We start from the raw sequence: 19,071 nt of genomic DNA on the forward strand, positions 1-19,071 counted from the left end.
TTCTTGCTTGTGGAAATGACGTGTGTACGCATGTTACTGCCAGTTAAATTAAATTTGGATGCCCTGTGGTTTTGATGCACATTCAGGTAACTTGTATTGGACGGGTCTCTCCTTGACTTCAACCGAAGGAAACCCAAACTTGCAGCTTCTACTACTGATATTGGTTGTTGGAACATATTAACATATATAGTCAATGTGTCCCATGTGTTTAAATCATGTACCGGGACTTAAGTGCAACAACTTAGGCCTTCCATGTTTGGATGCCATAGTTTTGAAACGACTATGGCATTGAGAGGTTGTTTTAGAAACCGAAGGCCATTAACACCATGGTATAGTTAAAAGTCTTAAAGAGGTCGTGGCTTGGGCTCTAAGATTCCAAAACCGTAAAGTGTACGGTCGGTTCTTAAATTTATTTAGCTGTGTCACTTAGATCTATATACTCTTAAATTCAAATCTTCGTGACCACCTCAAGCACCGCGGCACAAAGAAATGCAAATGCTGCGTGCCCTTCATTAGCACCTCAAGTACCATGGAGACGTGCTTGTGGACATGGTTGTAGATAGACGACAGGAATATGGCCAACGACTGGTCTCCTATCCGAACATCTCTCGAGAAGGGTTCGGGTTCGGCCCGTTAGGGTTAGTTTCTATTTATTTGGGAAATGCTTACCAGCTCCAAAAAAATTCGTATAAGTTATAGAAAATATTTTTAAGTCATGAAAAATATTCCAAAAATTCTAGAAAAGTCTAGAGATAGTCTGGGACACAAGGAGTCGAAATAAAACACTTGAAACTCATGGAAAGGATTCTAAATGCTTGCAAAATTTGGATTAGCTCTAGAAGAAAAGAGAATAATTTTGAGAAAAATCCAGAAAATTCTCATAAAACCTAAATAATAGTTAAGTAAGTTCTAAAAACTACTCACATCCTAAAATAAAATATTTTAGAGTGTGATAGTTAGATACGTTAGGGCGTTTTTTGTTGGAACACATAGGTTCCAACTTTTTGTGTCTCAACCATCACAACACCCCGTGGAGGTCCATAACTCCAGTTGTCCGATTCCGATTTCAACTTTTAAGGGCAAGTATATTGAAGCCATCTAATAGGCGGTCTCAGGCAATTACATGTCATCTTGCGACAACTTAACATGCAACCACTATAACAGATTGTGTTTTTCTTTGTCTCCTAGTAGTATCATATCCCTTAATTTGCAAAATGAGAAAAAAATTATGCATAGTATGAAAATAACAACTTGTATAATGGTGTGGAAATAGTCTCATAGTTCTAAATTTCAGGAGTAAAATGCACTACTGGTCTTCGATCTTGGTTCGGGATTCTCAATTTTAAGAGTAAAATGTACTGCCGGTCCTCGAACTTGGTCCGGGGTGTCATTCTATCCCCAAACTTTCAAAATGCATATTCAGATCCTCAAATTTGCTAATTGTATCAAGTGAAATCCAAACTATCATTCTTTAAGTTATAAAGTGGAAGTGTTTCACTTATATGGAGCTTACACGTGGGTCCAAATTTTATTTTTCAAATTTTATGCTCAATTCTTATATTTTCTAATTTTTCCAAAATTTTATTTTAAAATTTTATGCCGAATATTTTTTCCAATATTTTCTCCAAAATTTATAATTTTTATTTTCTATTTTTAAAAATTTGATCATACGAGTTTCTTGTTTTACAAATTTTTTATACGGATCTTTTGTATTTGAATATATTTGTATAAGTAATTAGTATGAATTATTTTTGTGTGTATATATTTTGTATAAAATTTTTTATTTGAATAAATTATATAACTTTTGATTTAGCTGAAAAAACTATGATTTAGAACTCACGTGATATGATTAGAAATTTATGGATTTGAATATTATTTTAAAAGTTTGGGAACCGGAATGACACCGAACAAGTTTGAGAATCGGCGGTGCATTTTACCCAAGCTTATGAGATGGTTGTTTTATGAAGCAACTATTTCGTTCATTTTTCTCATCCTCTCTCCTCTATGTCATCAAAAACTCCATGTAGAATTTATGAGACAACCTACGAGACTACAGGCACGTAGCAATGTACTTGCCATAACTCAATCCTTGTAAAAACGAGGCAGAATAGCCATTTTCATCCTACAACTTTTCACTGAGGCTCACTTTCATCCCTCAACCATGTCCTTGAACTTCTCCCTGCGGCTCATTTTCATCCTTTTATCCTATGTGTCTTGCCAAGTGTCTTGCCATGTTGGCATGTCACGTCAGCATCTGCTGATCTATTCTTTCAACCATACTTAAAATCTAGCCTTTGAATTCTTAAATATCAAAGCGACTAGGAATGATGAACGTGGCAAGACACGTCAGCACTGGTCATCTATTCTTTCAACCATACTTAAAATCTAGCCTTTGAATTCTGAAATAGATGTCAGAGCGATTGGGACTGATGGTTACTTTGTTAAAGGTCTAAGTGAGGTGTTTTGGTGTCAACGTTTGCAAAAAGGACTCAAATGAGAGCATGCATTGTCGTGGAATAGGAGAAACAAGATTGATGAGATTGTTTCCTTGAACATCTTAAGAAAAGATATCGATATCCCTTCTATGTTGAAATATGGTTGTTCATAACAAATTTATTGAGATATAGCAGGGAAATAAGAGGATGTAAAAGATCAATTCCAACTTATTTGGAACCATGGATGGATGGATGTTCTGTGGCGTGACATGTAACATAAGGGATGAAAGTGAACTGTCAGAAGAAGAAGAAGTTTAAGAATAGTTGAAGGATAAAATTGAATCCGGTATAAAGATGTAGGATAAAAGTAGCTATTTGAAATAAAAAACTTCAAACCCGGGAGGCAGTGAATCAACCGAAACTCGGTGTGGCAGTGGGCTTACTGGTAGGGGAAAAAGAGAGTAAAAAGGAAAACTTACACGAATCCCCTTCCTTCGCAACCAGAACGGGCAGAGGACCAAAGAGGAAGGCAGTGGTCCCCAACACAACAAAAACATAAAATTGGCTACCGGATATTGAAAAAAGTGGCTTTTGCAACCAGCTAAAAAAAAACTTTTTCACAGCACACTACAATTCAGTGATAATTAGGTGTAGGACCCTACACCTAATATTATATACATTTTTAATCAGAAGCCACATACATTTTTAATCAGAAGCCACGTGAAATATCGATTTTACCTGCCTCTCTTTCTCCTTTCCTGTCTTAGGCTATCTCCAGCGATATCCTCCAAATCCTATCCCCTATATCCATCCTCCATATCAACTTCATTTTCTATACCAAACTTAACTCCAACAACATGCTCTATTTCCATCTTCTATACCACACACCTCTACTTTTCTATCCTTTCTTCCAACGTCTGTTTCCCCTGCCGCCCCGCAGCCCCGCAGCCCCGCCGCCCCGCCACCCCGCCGCCCCGCAGCGCGTCCCGCCGCCCGCGCAGTCGCGCCGTCCCGCCGCCCCCGCAGTCGCGCCATCCTGCCGCCCCCGCAGTCGCGCTGTCGCCGCCCCTCCCGCGCCGCCCCGCAGCCCCGCCCACGCGCGTGGAGATGCGCTGGAGGGCGAGAGCGATGGAGGACGCCGGTACTGCCTTCCTCTGTGCGGGATGCAGGCGATATCCTCCATTTTACAGCAAGCGTTGGAGAATACCGATGGAGGTTACAGTGCTACATAGCCTCCGATAATAGATAACTGAATCCTTTACGGGACGGGACGCCGCTGGAGGTAGCCTTATCCAAATCGGATCCCACCAGGAGGCTTGCGATGCCCCAAATCGAAGCCGCGTCTGCACCCGGCATCTGCACCTGCTCCGGCGATCGCCGGCGGCCGTCCCTCTCCCGATTCGGCGATCCACCGCAGCTGGCCCTCTCCCACTCCGACCCTCTCCCGCGCCTGCTCACGGGCTCCGGCCGCCCCTCTCCACAGCTGGCTGAACCTGGCCAGCACTGCATGGGGTGCTGAGCCCATCCGGTGGCGCATGGGGTGGCGCCAGGGGTGCGCCCATCTCCTTTTGCATCTCCTTCGTCGGGAGCAGGTGCCGCTAGCCTACCAGCTGCGAGCCTCGCGAACGGGTCCACCCCTCGGCGCCGGCCTGTGCGCACCGCTCGGCACCGGCCTAGGCGCCGCCCTAGGCGCACTGCTCAGCGCTGGCCCGGGGGCTGCGGACGGCCGCACCACTCGGCGCTGGTCCGTGCACCACGGACGGGAGCAGGCCTGGGCGCTGGCCTCGTGCGATGCGGTCGGGGGCGCAACCGTCTGCGCTGCCTCCTGGAGCCGGGGATGTGCCGCCGGAGCGGGAGATGGCCGCCCGCCCGGGATCGCCGGAGCCAGAGCTGGCCGCCGGGGGTGCGGGTGCGGTTCGATTTTGGGGACGTCGGGAGCATTTGTGCGATTCAATTTGGATCCGCGGGCCAGGAAAGAAAATAGAGGGGGGTAGTATTGTTATTTCGTGTTGCAGTGACTACCTCATATTTACAGTGTATTCTAGCAAAAACACCATTTTTTAGTGCCTTGTATCAAAATCTATATTTTAATAGTGTCCACCGGCCAATTTTACCAAAAAACCACCCACAAATCTCCCACGCCGCCGACGCCGACGATGGAGGCCTCCGCCGACGGCTCGCGCGGCCGCTGGGCCCTCCGCTTTCTCTGCCCCAAGAGATCCCTCCTCTCCCCGCCCTCCGCCTCCCCTCTCCGCTGGCTCATCGGCGCACCTCGCGTCCTCCCTCCCTTCACCGTCGCCGCGACCCTACGACCCCTCCACGGCGATCACGCCGCCCCCGATCTCCCCAGGGAAGCAGGCAAGTTTCTCACCCGCTTGCCCACCCAAGCCCCTATCCCGGTCGGACCCGACGATCTCACCGTACTTCTGTGCCTCCCGCAGACGAAATCCGGGGGTTGCTGCCGCGCGGGTTCGACATCGTCGGGGCGCTGCTCGTGGGCGGCGAAGGTTCCGATGCGGACGCCTCTCGCGCTCTGGAGCTGGCCCGCTCGCTGAGGGAGCGGCTGCTCGGCGCGGTGGCGAGCCATGGCATGGTCGGTGGCTGCATGGATGCCGCCTCCGGGGAGATTCGGTTTGTTGCATCTGAGAGCGGCGGGACGGACGCGGTGGAAGGGGTCGAGGTTGTGTGGGAGGATGAGCCCGGGAGGTTGTTGTGGGAGAAGGGTTGCCTTCTGCGCTCTGAGCTGCCGTTGAAGCTGCCACTCTATGTTCCAGCGGATGAGATTTCTGGTAAATGCTCTAAAGTTTATACCTATCTATTAATCTGTTACTGTAAAAAAATTGAATGAGCTGAGGTAGAATCGAACATGATATGCTGTGTCCTGATATCTATCAGATGAAGTTGAGTGCAGTGTGTTTACTTTTGTTGAAATCGTCAACAGCCTGCCAATGGCTCATTGGCGATACTGTTATTTCAGATCAATGCATCGTATTATGATACTCTTGTACCTTAGTGTTTGCATAGAAACAATTATTCTTCTTAACAATTCTTACAATCATGATATGATGTGTCCTTTTGTTGCAACCGATTCAATTTTATTTTCTATCGTGTTTAGATACTGCTTCTACCTTAATGTGTTCTTCGAAACTATCATTTGTTAACAATTCTCAGTTTTTTACTCACCCCATGACTAGTAAAGCTACATTATTGGTTGGATAAGGAGCCAAGTTGATACATCTTTCATCTCTTTCATATATTTGATTTCTTAAGACTAACATATATTCAATCATCCAAGAAACTCAGTACAGTGAGACCATTAGAGTTCCTGTGCATTTCCGTAGCTATTCAATAAACATGAAACAGAATCTAAATTCTAAAACCAAATAATCTAATTCTAGATATGTATATGAATGGGTGGATCACCCCTTGCTTCTCATTGTAACTGAAACTAAAATTTTGCATTAAGTCAATGCGCTAAAGTGAAAAATCAAATTAATCTAATTATAAAATGACTAACCTAGTGTCTGGGAACATATTTATCATCTTTGTTATTAATTTCAAATTTGCATATAAAGTTTGCATGGATGTGCAATCTTAGGTCCATTCATAGAAGATCCTCTAGAAGTGAAGGTGGACGCCACTAACATCAGCCTAATTTTTTAAAGTAACTAGTACAGAGTAAAAACATTTGACTGCATAATCATGTCTGTCTGCACAATTTTTTTTTATGAAATCTGTTTTGTTCTTTTCATTATAAAATAATTGTATTGGGTATTTAGATCAATTGCAAATCATCTGCTTCTAAAGGGAATGAGATAATTTTATAATATGTGTTACATTTTTGCAGGCATTGAAGAACGGTTTTCTTCACTTCTTGATTCTACAGTTGCTAAACTCAGAGATCCTCATGTTTCGTACCTAATTGAGGGGCCAGTCGCATCTAATGAGTCCCGTCATTCTATCATCTTACATGGTGATGATTTAAGTTTTGATTCACATGTACCTGGAAACTCAAGAACAAAGGAATGCACTACAAGTAGTGTATCTTGTTCAGGATTCTTCCCAGAAAAGAGGTACAACCTCTCATTGACAAGAGAGGTAAGCTGATACTCAACCAAATTTGTTACTTGTTTTTCTTGAATAATGCAGGAGACCTGCGTGTCATTTCATTAAGGAAGAAACAAACAAACAGTCCGGTTTAAGGACTAACAAATTTGTTACTTGTTATGTAATGTTCTTTTTGAGGAGCATATAGTATCGAATTCGCTCCCTTACGTTGTATGGGCGTTGAAATACTTGTTTCAGTGATTGATAATTACATCTTTAATGAAGATCTGTTTTGAATTGTCTTAAGGGGTTGTCTATAAATATAAATATGTGAAAGACAGCTGCCAACGAAGACCCATTTCTTTGTAAACTTTGCATGGTAGGATAAATGAATAATGCAGAGTGCCGTCTCTGTGCACACTTCTGTATCACATGACATCTTGGGTCACAAATTTCTAAAATTTTTGTTTGCTAGAATGCAGATGCAATTGAAATAACTGTCCTGTCCAATCGATCAGTAGGTAGCTTGAAGCCTGGCACCACCCCTGTGGTAGAGTATTTTCCAGGTAATTAGTTTCCCAGTGTTCAAATTCTGTTTCTTAAAGGTGACTTTTCACCTTAATGCCCTTGATCTTACCAGCAGATATAAATTTCTTTCTTAGCAAAATTGTTTATCAAAAGTTTACTTATCCGTTTCCCTTGACTCGTACTTGTTTTCCCTTTTCCAATTCACTTCAAGTGTGGTATTTTGTTGAAAATATCTTTTCTTTTTCAGCCCCAGCACCTGCCAGCCTCAGAGTAATCAACTTGAAGCTTGATATACTATGCTACTCGCCAATAGATTTTCCTGTGCCAGTTGCTGTATCTGAACTTGTTATCCCAGGATTAGCTGATCAGCTGAGTGTAATGAAGAAGATTGTTGCATCAGAGATAACTCAACAAGCACAGGTATGTGATTTGCTTAATCTGATAATTCTCTTACTGAAGCAGCATGTACATGTGCAACATGTATACCTTTGTAGAACCATGCCGGGACAGTTGCTTATTTGAAGTATTAAGTCTATCAAAACACAAGATCTGAAAGTTGCTGCATGGTTTGGAGTTTAAATGGTTTGTCAACATATTGTTTAGATATTAATACTGGAATCTAAAACAAGATATGGATGAATCCTTCATTTTAATAAAAGCATTTTGTGGGGATTGCATATATTTCAAGTAGTTCTCTTGTCCATTGATAAAAGACGATTTTTAGTGATCACAGTTTTTTTCCCCAACATCAGTCTTTTCTTGTCAGCCATGTGGAAGATGTTACACATTTGAAAACTTAAAATCTGTCACATAATCTGAGGAAGTGGTCCATGTTCCTTAACCATTTCTAAACATCAATTCTCCACCTTACAATACCAAGCAGCATTGCCATGCTGAAATGTAGATCATGAACTTTTATTTCTGAACTAAGTATATTTCATGTTCTTCAATGTTAGCCATCACTATGACAATGTTCAACAAGGTGGCATTCCGCTCTCGCCTAGGCCCGCGTAGTCGCTGGGCGGAGGGGTTCCGCCTTGCCTAGGGGGTAGGCAGTACCCTAGGCGGTGCGGGCGGGCTGGATGGCGGCTGCTGCTACGGCGGGGACATCGGCCCATGGCGACGGCGGAGAAGGAGGCAGGGATGGGCCGTGGGAGAGGCTAGGACGGGTGGCGGCGGAAGAGGAGGCTGGGGCATCGGATCCGCGCTGGCAAGGGCGACGACAGCAGAGGAGGAAGCATGGGTGGGTGCGGACGGCGGCCTGGTCAGCGGAGGAGGAGGCAGAGGTGAGCGGGTGGGCGTCGGCGGCCTGGGCAGTGGAGGAGGCAGGGGCGGGCGGGCGGTGGCCTGCGCAGCAGAGGAGGCGGCGGGTGGAGGAGGAGCAGAGGAGGCGGCGGGTGGAGGAGTAGAGGTGGCGAGCATCAAATGGATAAGATGGAGCTAGGTGGGGGTTGAGATTCAGGTTGGGCTGGTTTGATGGGCCTTCTGTCCAACTTTAGGCCCACTGGTCTCCAGTTTTTCTTTTCTTTTAGAGATATAATTGATATGCAGCACCGCCTAGAAAACCGTCTTGAAACGCCTAGGCTCGCTTAGACTCGCCTAGGCTCTAGGCGATGGGTGCCTAGAGACCGCCTAACTCTTTCCCTAACCTTGACTATGACAATCATGTCACCATGTTGTTCATTACTCCATACGAGAACTCATTCCTTTCGCCACCCTTGATAATCATTGGCACACATTCATTATAGGTACTAGGCAGTCTGCATTTGATTGTCAATCTATTGGTGGTTGCACTTCACTACTTCTAATTGTGAACAGAGAAGTAAAATATGCTAATAAAGATCCCTGTGGGCAATCGAGCAATTGATGTTTGGTGTTTTCTTTCTTGGATATTTCTATTCCAATGCATGCACACCAAATCAAGTTCTCTTAATCATTAACCTCGGTTCTTTTAGCGTGTCATTCATATAAACATGTTTTCTTTAAATAGTTTCTTATTTGAATGCTTCCTCAAATGCTTCTTGTCTTTGTTTGCAGCTTTGTCCGTACCATTTCATTCCTCCGGGATTGCATATTCCAGTAACAACCATATACGATACAAGATACGGGGAGATCGAGGAGAAGCAAAGTATTAAACCTTCTGTGATGCTACTATTTTTGAAAAGTTCATAAGCTATTTAATTAAGAACGGCAGTAAATGTGGGGCCCTTAATACCGTCTCTTTGGTTCTGCCTAAAAAAATTCCTTATTGTTTACAGGTGAGCTGAGAAAAGAACTGCACATAAGGCTAGGGCTTCCCTTAGATCGGCCTTTGTTGCGAATTTCTAATGCATTGACTTTTGGTGGAATGGAAAAGAAGATGAAAAGCACGTCAAGAAATGGTATTCATTATGCATATGTTGCCACACTATACTCCGTTACGCCTTTTCCTTTTAATTACATTTGGGATCCATGCGGTCAAATTTTGTTAGAAATATGTATCAAAGAATATAAATTGGACAAAAATCATGTTGTACTATGTGAGAAGTCATTAACATCTTCAAACATGTACATAATGACTATTGTCTTATTATATGTAATCTTCTTCTAGGTATCTTTCCTTTCCTCACAAAATAATTTGTTTTCATGCATTGTGGTATGTTGTAACTTTCAGGTTCTTCACTGCTTCGAGATGTCCACAGAGAAATTCCATCTAGTGGTGGTTAGTGGTTGCTCTATTTCTTTCTTTAAGCAAAATAATAAATTTGGTGAATACATCTTCTCATAGGAGATAGTGACATAAAATTTTATGTTTATTGCAGTTTCCGGAGGAATTATGTCTTTGATTGATGGTTCATATGAGTATTATCATTACCTTCATGGTGGAATTGATGACAATGTAATGTCCTGCTGGCTGCAACCAACCAATCTGAGTTTTAAATTGTTACTTCAGTGTTTCTTGAGATCATTTGTAAGGCTGTACGGAAATTTCCTTCCCCAGACCTCATAATGTGTGGGGGCTCACAGCACTGGGTTCACCTTTATTTCAGTATTTCTTTAGATGCATAAGATGAATTTAAAAACAATGCTTTTTGTTGCAGTTTGTTTTATTCAACCTATATAGTAGGTTGCTTGCCAACCTTAATAAAAGATCATAATCCATTTATGGTGTTGCTTCCTGTAAATTTTGTGGATGGTGGATTCTTTGATCCTATTCCTGATACGTGATATTACATCTGTTCATTTTTTGGACCTAAGTGATGAACTTGCAGCAGAAACAAAGGTTGTTTTGAAACAACTTTGCACATGCTGTCAGTTTAAATCTCAGATATAATATTGCCAACATAAACTAAATATTTGAAGTTCATTGCAAATAAATTTTCAATTGAAATTTGATGGTTTGGAATGAAAAAATCGTGCCTATATGATTAATACAAATTGATATTTCTCAATATCTTCAAAGTGAAAGTTGTAGTTGAATTCTTGTTGAGATTAACTTCTAGTTGCCATACCTATTGAGCATGTTTCTGTATTCATTTATTGTGAAACCTTTAGTTGAAACAATCAAACGTGCAGCACAGATTGCAACGTGTAGACATACAGTTATATGCAAATATAAAACTAGAGATCAACATTAACCCTGTTACCAGACCTTAATGCAGATCGTGATTGTATTCCTGATTGCTATTTAATTTATTCTGGACATATTGATAACAAAATGCAGTGAGTTTTCTAATCGCATTTGTATATTTGTTACAAAATTCATTAGTGGCCATAGAATATATTTTTCAGAGGGCATGCATGTTTTATTGTGTATGCTTCTTTTGTTGATGAGGCAATGGATAGGATTGTCTTACTTGCATTGTTACATTTTGAAAATGTTCATTTTTGAAATTGTCCTTTTAGGCCCATTACTGAGCTTTATGAATTTCCTCACTATTTTGGACAAATTAAACTAATGCGTCCTCTATTGGTTTGGTAAATCTTACACTCACCCCCCCCCCCCCCCCCCCCCCAACACAATGTTTTCAGGGATGGGGATGCGCATATCGGTCCCTACAAACAATTGTCTCTTGGTACAGATTGCAACAGTATTCATCAATTGATGTTCCTTCACACAGGTTTGTGCCTTTTTTCCTTGTTGACTTGAATAACTAGATCATTCCACAAACTGACCCTAAGATTTGGGCTGTTGATAATTCTTACTGCTTGGCATTACTTTATCAAACATTTATTTTTTCTTAAATAAACGTGCAATTTTACCTGCATTTTTTACATAAAATAAAAAGGAGGTGATTTGTAAATCAGTATAGAGAATTATTACAAAAAACAGCAGCTTGCGATCTGCACCCATGCTGCCATGCAAATTCAGAAAATAAGCATACCTGCATTCCAATCTGTCTCAGACAAGAAACATGCATGAAGATCCTAATGATGCTAACGATAATGTGAATCATCAAACACCTCTTTCTACCATTCTTGATTCATTTGTTCTCAAGGGACTGAGGGCAATGTGTTCATGCCTGTACCTATATGCTGAAAATGATGCAGGTGTTAGGCATAGCAAACTATCACACTGCAATTGATTTGTCAACATTATGATTATATAATGTATGGTTGGAATAAATGCTTTCTACTAGAAAGAAGAATCTTGCCTGTTATTGAAATATATGATGTCAGTTTGATCCATATTACTGCTCCAATGTTTCTATTCAGGGAGATTCAACAAGTTCTTGTTGAAATTGGTGACAAGGATCCATCATTTATTGGATCTCGTGAGTGGATTGGAGCCATTGAGCTAAGCTTTGTCCTCGACAAACTGCTGGGAGTGAGTTTCACTATTAGATCTTTCCTTCAAATTTCTTTTCAACCTGATGGGCAACTGTTTTGCTTTTTTTTTCCTTATGGGATTGGAAAGACTTGTTTGGCATATAGGCAAGAGGAAGGTCACATGATCAACTACTAGAAACTCACAAAAGACTGAAAAATAAGCAGCAAACCAGAATGTGGTTACCTTACAGCACTGATGTATTTGACACAAAAAATCTTGTCCTGCGATTTACTCCCTACTGTTCTAGAAGATTAATGAAGCTGTGTTGGTTCTAACTAATATTAAACCAAGTAATGCTAGTTTCATGTTCTTTCCATCTGTTCAGTATATTTTTATTACGATATGCCTTGCTCCTAGCTTCATCCTTCATCTTTTGTGCATTTATGTCCTTGTCAATCAGAGATTGTTTAATAACCTTTCTTGAGGGCTGTTGGCGTTATGGGTGTTGGTGTATAAAAAAAATGTTTTCATTTGTCAAAGACTTCTGCTTTTTTATCTTGGCCGGTGAAGACCATTGTGCCTTTACATCCACGTTTACCACCGTTCTTGAGGTCTAATTACAGTATGTCTCATATGTTTGACAACAGCCGTATCGAACCAATTCCCTTTATGAATTTGGTTCACTTTAAACATTGATTTGCCTCTTGTTCATGCCAAGTGCAATCAGATCTCACCCTGAGGCTTGGGGCGGATTTTACTGATGACCAAGGTTGGCCATGCCTGGCCTCACCCCACCCCACTACCCATCCACACAACCCCTCAAATTAGTCTTGGCCCCCCCTCATTTTCCGTTCAAGCTCCGCCATAGTAACCAGGAATGTGGAACCATGCCATGTTCCTCAACCTGGGAACTTGTTTACTATGCCGCCATGGCCTCAGGTAGTCAGGTGTGAGTCAGGCCTGAGCAGGTTGCTAGCCCAAGATCTTATCACAAAAGCTGACAATGGTTTTGGTAGGCCTACTCAGTGACTCGGTCTACAGCAGGTTTTGGTCTTAAACCAGACCAATCTGTCAACTTTACTTGGTTTGGTTTAGACAGGTCGGTCAGCTTGTGTATTGTCCTCTTGCGTCAAATGGCATCTCGACCTGATGGTGACCCTCATGGTGCTGCATGTGTGGACAGATTGTCGACTTCTACCCACTGCACCTCATCGCATCTGCACACCACAGCAATTAGCGCAATAGCTGCATACTCTCCTAGTGTCTCTGCATGCCCAGACATGGTGCTGTCGCCCATGCTCCACCAGTCTGCCTGGTACATCCGCCCCATCAAGGCCAGCACAAGCAGCTCTAGGTCCCCTGTGCCACTGTCTCACCCTTTGCCACATGCGGTGCAGGAGTCACTGTTAGCGTCTGATTTCTCCATAGCCTGGCAGATCGAAGGTGTGATGAGGCCGTCCATGTTGATGACCAATGTTCAAAAAGGCGGTTCTAGGCGGCCGCCTAGGCGCGACTAAGCGCTAGGCGAGGGGGTTCCGCCTGGCCTAGGGGGTAGGCGGTCCCCTAGGCGGCGCCAGCTTGTCACTGGGTGAAAGGATTGCTGGAATTCCATCCACCAACATGCGCCGGCGAGGGAGGAAGGGACATCAAACGGAAGCGGCGGTGGAGGAGGTGAGAGCTTGGGCGGCGGCGGTGGCGGCGGCGGCGTGCTTATGCGCTGGGCGGCGGTGGAGGAGGCTGAGGCAGAGCAGGTGGCGGAGGAGGAGGAAGCATGGGCGGGCGGGCAGGCGACGTCGTCCTGGGCAACGGTGGAGGAAGCAGGGGTGGGAGGGTGGCGGCGGCCTGGGCAGCAGAGGAGACGGGTGGAGGAGGAGGCAGGGTGGGGAGCCGATAAGGTTGAGGCTAGGGATAAGGTGGGGTTGACTGTTAAGACTCGGTTGGGCTGTTTGGATGGGCCTTCTATCTAACGTTAGGCCCACTATTCTCTCGTTTTCCTTTTTCTTTTAGAGATAGTTGATGTGTATGACAAGAAATGTCTACATATACAACACCGCCTAGAAAATCGCCTTGAAACGCCTAGGCTCGACTAGGCTCACCCAGGCTCTAGGCGGTGGGTCACCACCTAGATACTGCCTAGCGCCTTTTTGAACATTGTTGATGACCCTTGCCTAGCATTTAGCTAGGCCACGTCCTGCATGACAGTCCTGCTTCCTTGGCTCCAAATTTTCACCTACAGCCCGCAGAGTTAGAAGAATCATTCTGAGCTTTGTGATCATCTCATCTCACCCTGCCTTTCCGACAGCCTCATCCTCCCTGAGCGCAACCAGGGCAAGTATGACATCTGCCGCTCATTAAGGTCTTGGTCCCAAGTCTGATGAGGACACACAGACAATGATCTCGGATAACATGATGGTCGATTAGACAGAAGTATTGCGTGATCGTTGTTAAACATGATTGGTGATGGGTTTCACTGGTGCTTTTCTGCAAAAACCATTTTGGTGCGGATTAGATTGATGGTTTCAAGGGTTTGACACTAAAGGATTTGGTTGTTCCAGTTAATGAGCAAAAGCTGCAGCTTGATTCTTCTCATTAATTTTGTGAACTGAGAATGAGTTGAGCATATAACAAGCAGCTCACAGGCTCAACTTGCCAGACATTTCGAAACCCAGGGAACTTGCCTGAGCCCCTCTGTTAAATCTCCTATAGTACACCCCTTTTCGTTTTATGGATGCTCTTTGTCCAATTTGCACCTCCCTTTTTCCCCCTCACATTAAGGCAGGTGATTGTCCTTTGCGTCCATTGATCCTGAATCCTACCTCCATTATCCTTGCCACTCTATTTATTTATGTGATTCACATGCATAATTATTCGTGCTAATAAGAAAGGAGGTAATTGCATGCTTTGAAAAGTGCTCTTCCATGTCCGTCTGAACATGAACTGGATCTTGCAGGTGAGTTGCAAGATTATTAATGTGAGATCTGGCGATGAGCTTCCTGAAAAATGCAGAGAACTTGCTAGGCATTTTGAAACCCAGGGAACTCCAGTGATGATCGGTACGTGATTTTGTCTAAAAGTTCTATTGTTTGATGTGTTTGATATACCATATCAAGATGACTACTGTTGATTCTATGAATACTGCCTGCCATTAAATTAATCTCTTTGGCAAATCAATGCAGGTGGAGGAGTCTTGGCTTACACCCTTCTAGGAGTTGATTATAATGAAGCAAGTGGCGACTGTGCCTTTCTCATCCTTGATCCACACTACACTGGTACTGACGATTTGAAGAAGATAGTGAGTGGCGGATGGTGCGGGTGGAAGAAGTCTGTTGATAGCAAGGGCCGAAGTTTCTTCTTGAAAGACAAGTTCTACAACCTTCTTCTACCCCAGAGGCCCAACATGGTGTGAAAGATTAAGAGGCAATCAAGCTTGGTGATCATAGAGACAGGAACGAGTACAGTTTTATCCTAAACATGTGGATTGGTCGGCATGGACTTGTAAGGAAACCTGTTGTGCGCAGTTCGCTCAGCTGGACTGTGCAAATAATTTCAGTGATATTTTGCAACCATTTCTCGCATGTTGACGTCCTGAGATTCCATTGTAATTGCATGAGAAGATATCGAATAAGTAACTTCATCATTATTGCATCCTTACCATGACCTCGTAAAAGTTCCAACTCAAAATTAGCCTTCATGGAACCTGAGAAGTTTGTGGGCAAGCTAGTGGCATGTTTGCTGTTAACTTGATACTATAAAACTGCTGGAGCTGATTGACGTGGTCTGTAGAATACTACAATCTATGCTGCGTTTTTGCCTTTTTGGCAACAGTCAACCAGGCTGGAACAGATCCAGCTCACATAGAATGTTGCTATAATTAATTATTTGCCATCCTTATAGAGTGGATAACAGATTGGCAGTCCAGTTGCCAACCCACCATCAAGATCGGCAAATAATTAAATATTCTTCGAAAGCTTTTTTTATAAGAAATTCGAAAGCTTGAAAGGAAGGAAAGTTCTGTCAAATTGATCTTGTTTTTCCTAGAAAATCCGTCCAATGTAAGAAAATTAGAAAGTTGGGATAACTAGAATTAGTTATAGTTATATTGTTCAAGGGCAGATGTAATCTTGTTTCTGTTTGGTCCATGATAGTTTAATTAGAAACCGGTGAGTACAGATATTTGCTAAGAGCAACTCCGGTAGACCCTCTAAACAGCCCCTATCTTAAGTTTGGAGAGTTAAATAAAAAAGATAAACCCTAGCAGACCTTCTATTTTGGGAAGATCTCCAAATTCCCTTCTCCACCCTCCATTCTTGGAGGGTCTCCAGGGAGCTCTCTAAACTGAATTGAGGGCTATTGCTGGAGTTGAAGCAAATTTGGAAGCCTAAAAAATAGAGGCAATCGTCATTTAATATTTAGAGGGTTTAAAATTTAGGAATTATTACTGGAGTTGCTTTAACACATATCAAAAAGAAAGACTACCTCTCCTAGCTTTAAGAGGAAAATTAACAATATGTGAAATAAGAACTCAAGAACTCCATGCTTCTCATATCCAAATTGCTGTGATGACAATTTTGCATAATGGGAGGACATAAATTACTAAAGAAACGGATAAAAACTCCTCTCAAACAAAAATCAAAGATTGAATCTCAGTTATGTATAGGTCTTCGCCGCTTTGACCGCATGTAGTCAGTATCCCACCACCATGGCAGCTTCTCCTTCCTAGGTGCCCCAGCTTCTTCATGCAACCTTGTGTGTGGCCTCTCCAAAAGCTTCTCCCCAAAATAGAAATCCACGGAGAAGACGTTAGTACTCAGTTGTGTACCTGAAGATGTGAACAGACCAAAAACGAGAGATGGAACTCACTAATCTTCTCTTTTGTTGCAGAGAAGCAACGGCAACAAACAGAGAAGCAACTACAACAAAGCACAGAATTGTGGAAGCTCTCATGAGGCTCCTCTGCGGCGCTTCTTCTCCCTCCCCCTTTCGTTCTAATCCCTCTACTGAGTCATGTTATCTCGTGGTAAGAGGAAGGGGTCCAACCAAGATAAAGCAACACCAGTCTTATACTGCTTCAGTTTTGTCTTCACTTGACGTAGAGTCAGTAGAGTAGACCTACGAGTACATCCAATGCCCTAGGGACAAATTGCTTTATTAAAATATTTTTAGGTGTTTTTCCTATTTTAAAATAACTGGGGACAAAATCTTTGTTCTGTCAAGAATTGGTGACAGGATCTGGGCATAGTTCCAAAGCTGTCCCTTGTAGCTTTTGTGGGAAACCCGCTTAATGGTAGCAGTTTTAGATAAATGCTTTATGAGTTTAGGTGCTTTTATTCTTCTTAATAAACAGACGTTTAATTCCATCGGGATTTTTTCTACTTTATGAAGTTAAAAATATATCAGATATTACGTTTTTTTCCTACTTCAACAAACTGGAGGAATATAAGCAATCCTTCCAGGAAGATTTGGACCCTTCAGTATTAATGTGGTCTCTGCTCCTGTGGCTGTGAGCCAAGAAAGACTAAAATAGACAAAATTTTGTTGTCATGTGAGCTTCCACTATTTTGGGTACAAGCTTGTCCTCACATATGGCGTTCAAAGACAAAACAAAATACCACTACCACACTGATTGCTAGTTCCAGGCTTTCAGCATAGGTAGGACAAAGTAAGCGAGCACCGAGAAATTCTGTCTCGCATTAGCGGGCATTTCGAGTCATGTTTTGCGGACGAACCACATTATCAAGTGCTAAACCACATAGGTATAATAAAAATGAACACATGGGCACCATAAATGAACCTGTGAACAAGGTAAACAACACAGATGGGCAGTTTGGACTGCAGTGCCGGTAAAGGCATTTACTGAGGTTTAGTCTGTTGGCCCAAATGACAATCTACTTTATCTCAATCTATGCCACAAAGCAAGTTTTGGGTATATATAGGCCAACCATGGGTATGTGGCTTAGTGTAACGCCCGCGTTTTTATCTTATTTAAATTGCACTACCAATCACTCGCTTAAAAATCTTTTAAACCTTTCCGCCGCTTGAGCTCCCGAAGCCCACCTCCCGATTTTCCGCCGTTCCGACATCGCGCAGTCTCTTCCTCTTTTTCCGCGGAGCCGCCCGTCCCTTTTCCTTTTCCACTGGCCCCACCGTCCCCTCTTTTCTTTTCTCATATTTTGTTCAAATCCATTTTATTTCTCTCTTCTAACTTTTTTTCCCATACTCTTTTTTTTTGCGCTGGCTTCCTCTTTCTTTTTCTCCCCTGTGCTGCCTACTGCCTGCTCGAGCTGTAGCCTGCTCCTTGCGCGCATGCGCGGGCCAGCGCACGACCCGCCGCTGCCCCCGTTGCTGGCTGTGCACGCGCGCTCTCATCACGCCGTCCGCGTCACGCCACGGCCACCGTGGTCGCTGCTACTCGCTGTGCCGCTGCGTGCTTGCTGCCCGTGCACGCCAAGCCGGCGTGCGGCCCGCTGCTGCGCTGGCCCGTCTCCGTCCCGTCCCCTCGCCCTCGCAGATTGCATCTTGTCCCCGAGCATCCAGGCCGCCATTAATAGCGAGGTTCCTGTACTGCCCTTGACCCTCCCATGCTGGCCATCTCCCCTCTTCCTCTCGGCCTGTAAATCAGACCCCAAGCCGCCCCTCACTCCGCCCACACCGCCCCAGCACCTCCCCTCCTCTACCTCACGCTGCAGCTCGCCGCCGCCGCTCACCATTGCCAGCCACCACCCATCCCCGTGGACAGCCCTCCGTAGACCGTCTCCGCACGAGGTGATGGCCGGAATCGGACTGTCACACCCGATTTATAAGGACATAAACCGAGCAATCATATATGCGCCAGGATCAAGTCACGCATATATACAACAGAATTATCAAGATATCACAACACATATCACGAAATAAAAGCATATAAATTGTAAATGAATTCTTTATTACAACCGAATCAAGAATCGGTTCAAGGAGTGCGGAAGCGTAAAATGAATACATGAAGAACAGGGCGCCACAGGGACGTCGGCTGGGAGACAAACGCCTAGAAATCCTGAAGTCCGCTGATGTAGTCCTCCACGTCGCCTGGTACTGAGCAGCAGTCGAAGATATCCCAAAGAGAACAGAAGAGTGGAGAAAGCAAGTGTGAGTACACAACTTGTACTCAACAAGTATAACACGAATGATGAGGCTCTACGGTTAGCTGACTCAACTACATTAGCTTTTAATCTTGGCAAATTTTATTAAAGCTATTTTCTACAAGTGGATGAATTACCATAACCCAAGTTACAGAAATAATTAATTAATATTAATCATGAATTTACTAAAAACTAA

The 19,071-nt window shown here is 43.5% G+C and overlaps 1 protein-coding gene and 1 long non-coding RNA gene across 2 annotated transcripts; one reads left to right on the plus strand and one right to left on the minus strand.

Annotated features, from left to right (window-relative positions):
• Window positions 1–3,726: 3,726 nt before the first annotated feature.
• LOC112888082 (probable Ufm1-specific protease) lies at window positions 3,727–15,408 on the plus strand. The gene is made up of 13 exons (XM_025954434.1): window positions 3,727–4,793; window positions 4,877–5,224; window positions 6,283–6,533; window positions 6,958–7,048; window positions 7,258–7,430; window positions 9,048–9,138; window positions 9,269–9,391; window positions 9,664–9,711; window positions 9,812–9,888; window positions 11,022–11,110; window positions 11,706–11,817; window positions 14,711–14,813; window positions 14,937–15,408. Exons 1-13 carry the CDS (start codon window positions 4,592–4,594, stop codon window positions 15,164–15,166), a joined length of 1,938 nt encoding a protein of 645 aa, XP_025810219.1. The 5' UTR covers window positions 3,727–4,591; the 3' UTR covers window positions 15,167–15,408.
• An 864-nt stretch (window positions 15,409–16,272) lies between these two features.
• On the minus strand, window positions 16,273–16,805 carry LOC112888083. Its single transcript, XR_003227713.1, has 2 exons — window positions 16,621–16,805; window positions 16,273–16,526 (listed from the first exon to the last, which is right to left on the minus strand). It is a non-coding gene; the product is annotated as an uncharacterized LOC112888083 (long non-coding RNA).
• Between the last annotated feature and the right edge of the window lie 2,266 nt (window positions 16,806–19,071).

This window comes from Panicum hallii, chromosome 3, assembly GCF_002211085.1.
Source record: "Panicum hallii strain FIL2 chromosome 3, PHallii_v3.1, whole genome shotgun sequence".
Classification (NCBI taxonomy): domain Eukaryota; kingdom Viridiplantae; phylum Streptophyta; class Magnoliopsida; order Poales; family Poaceae; genus Panicum; species Panicum hallii.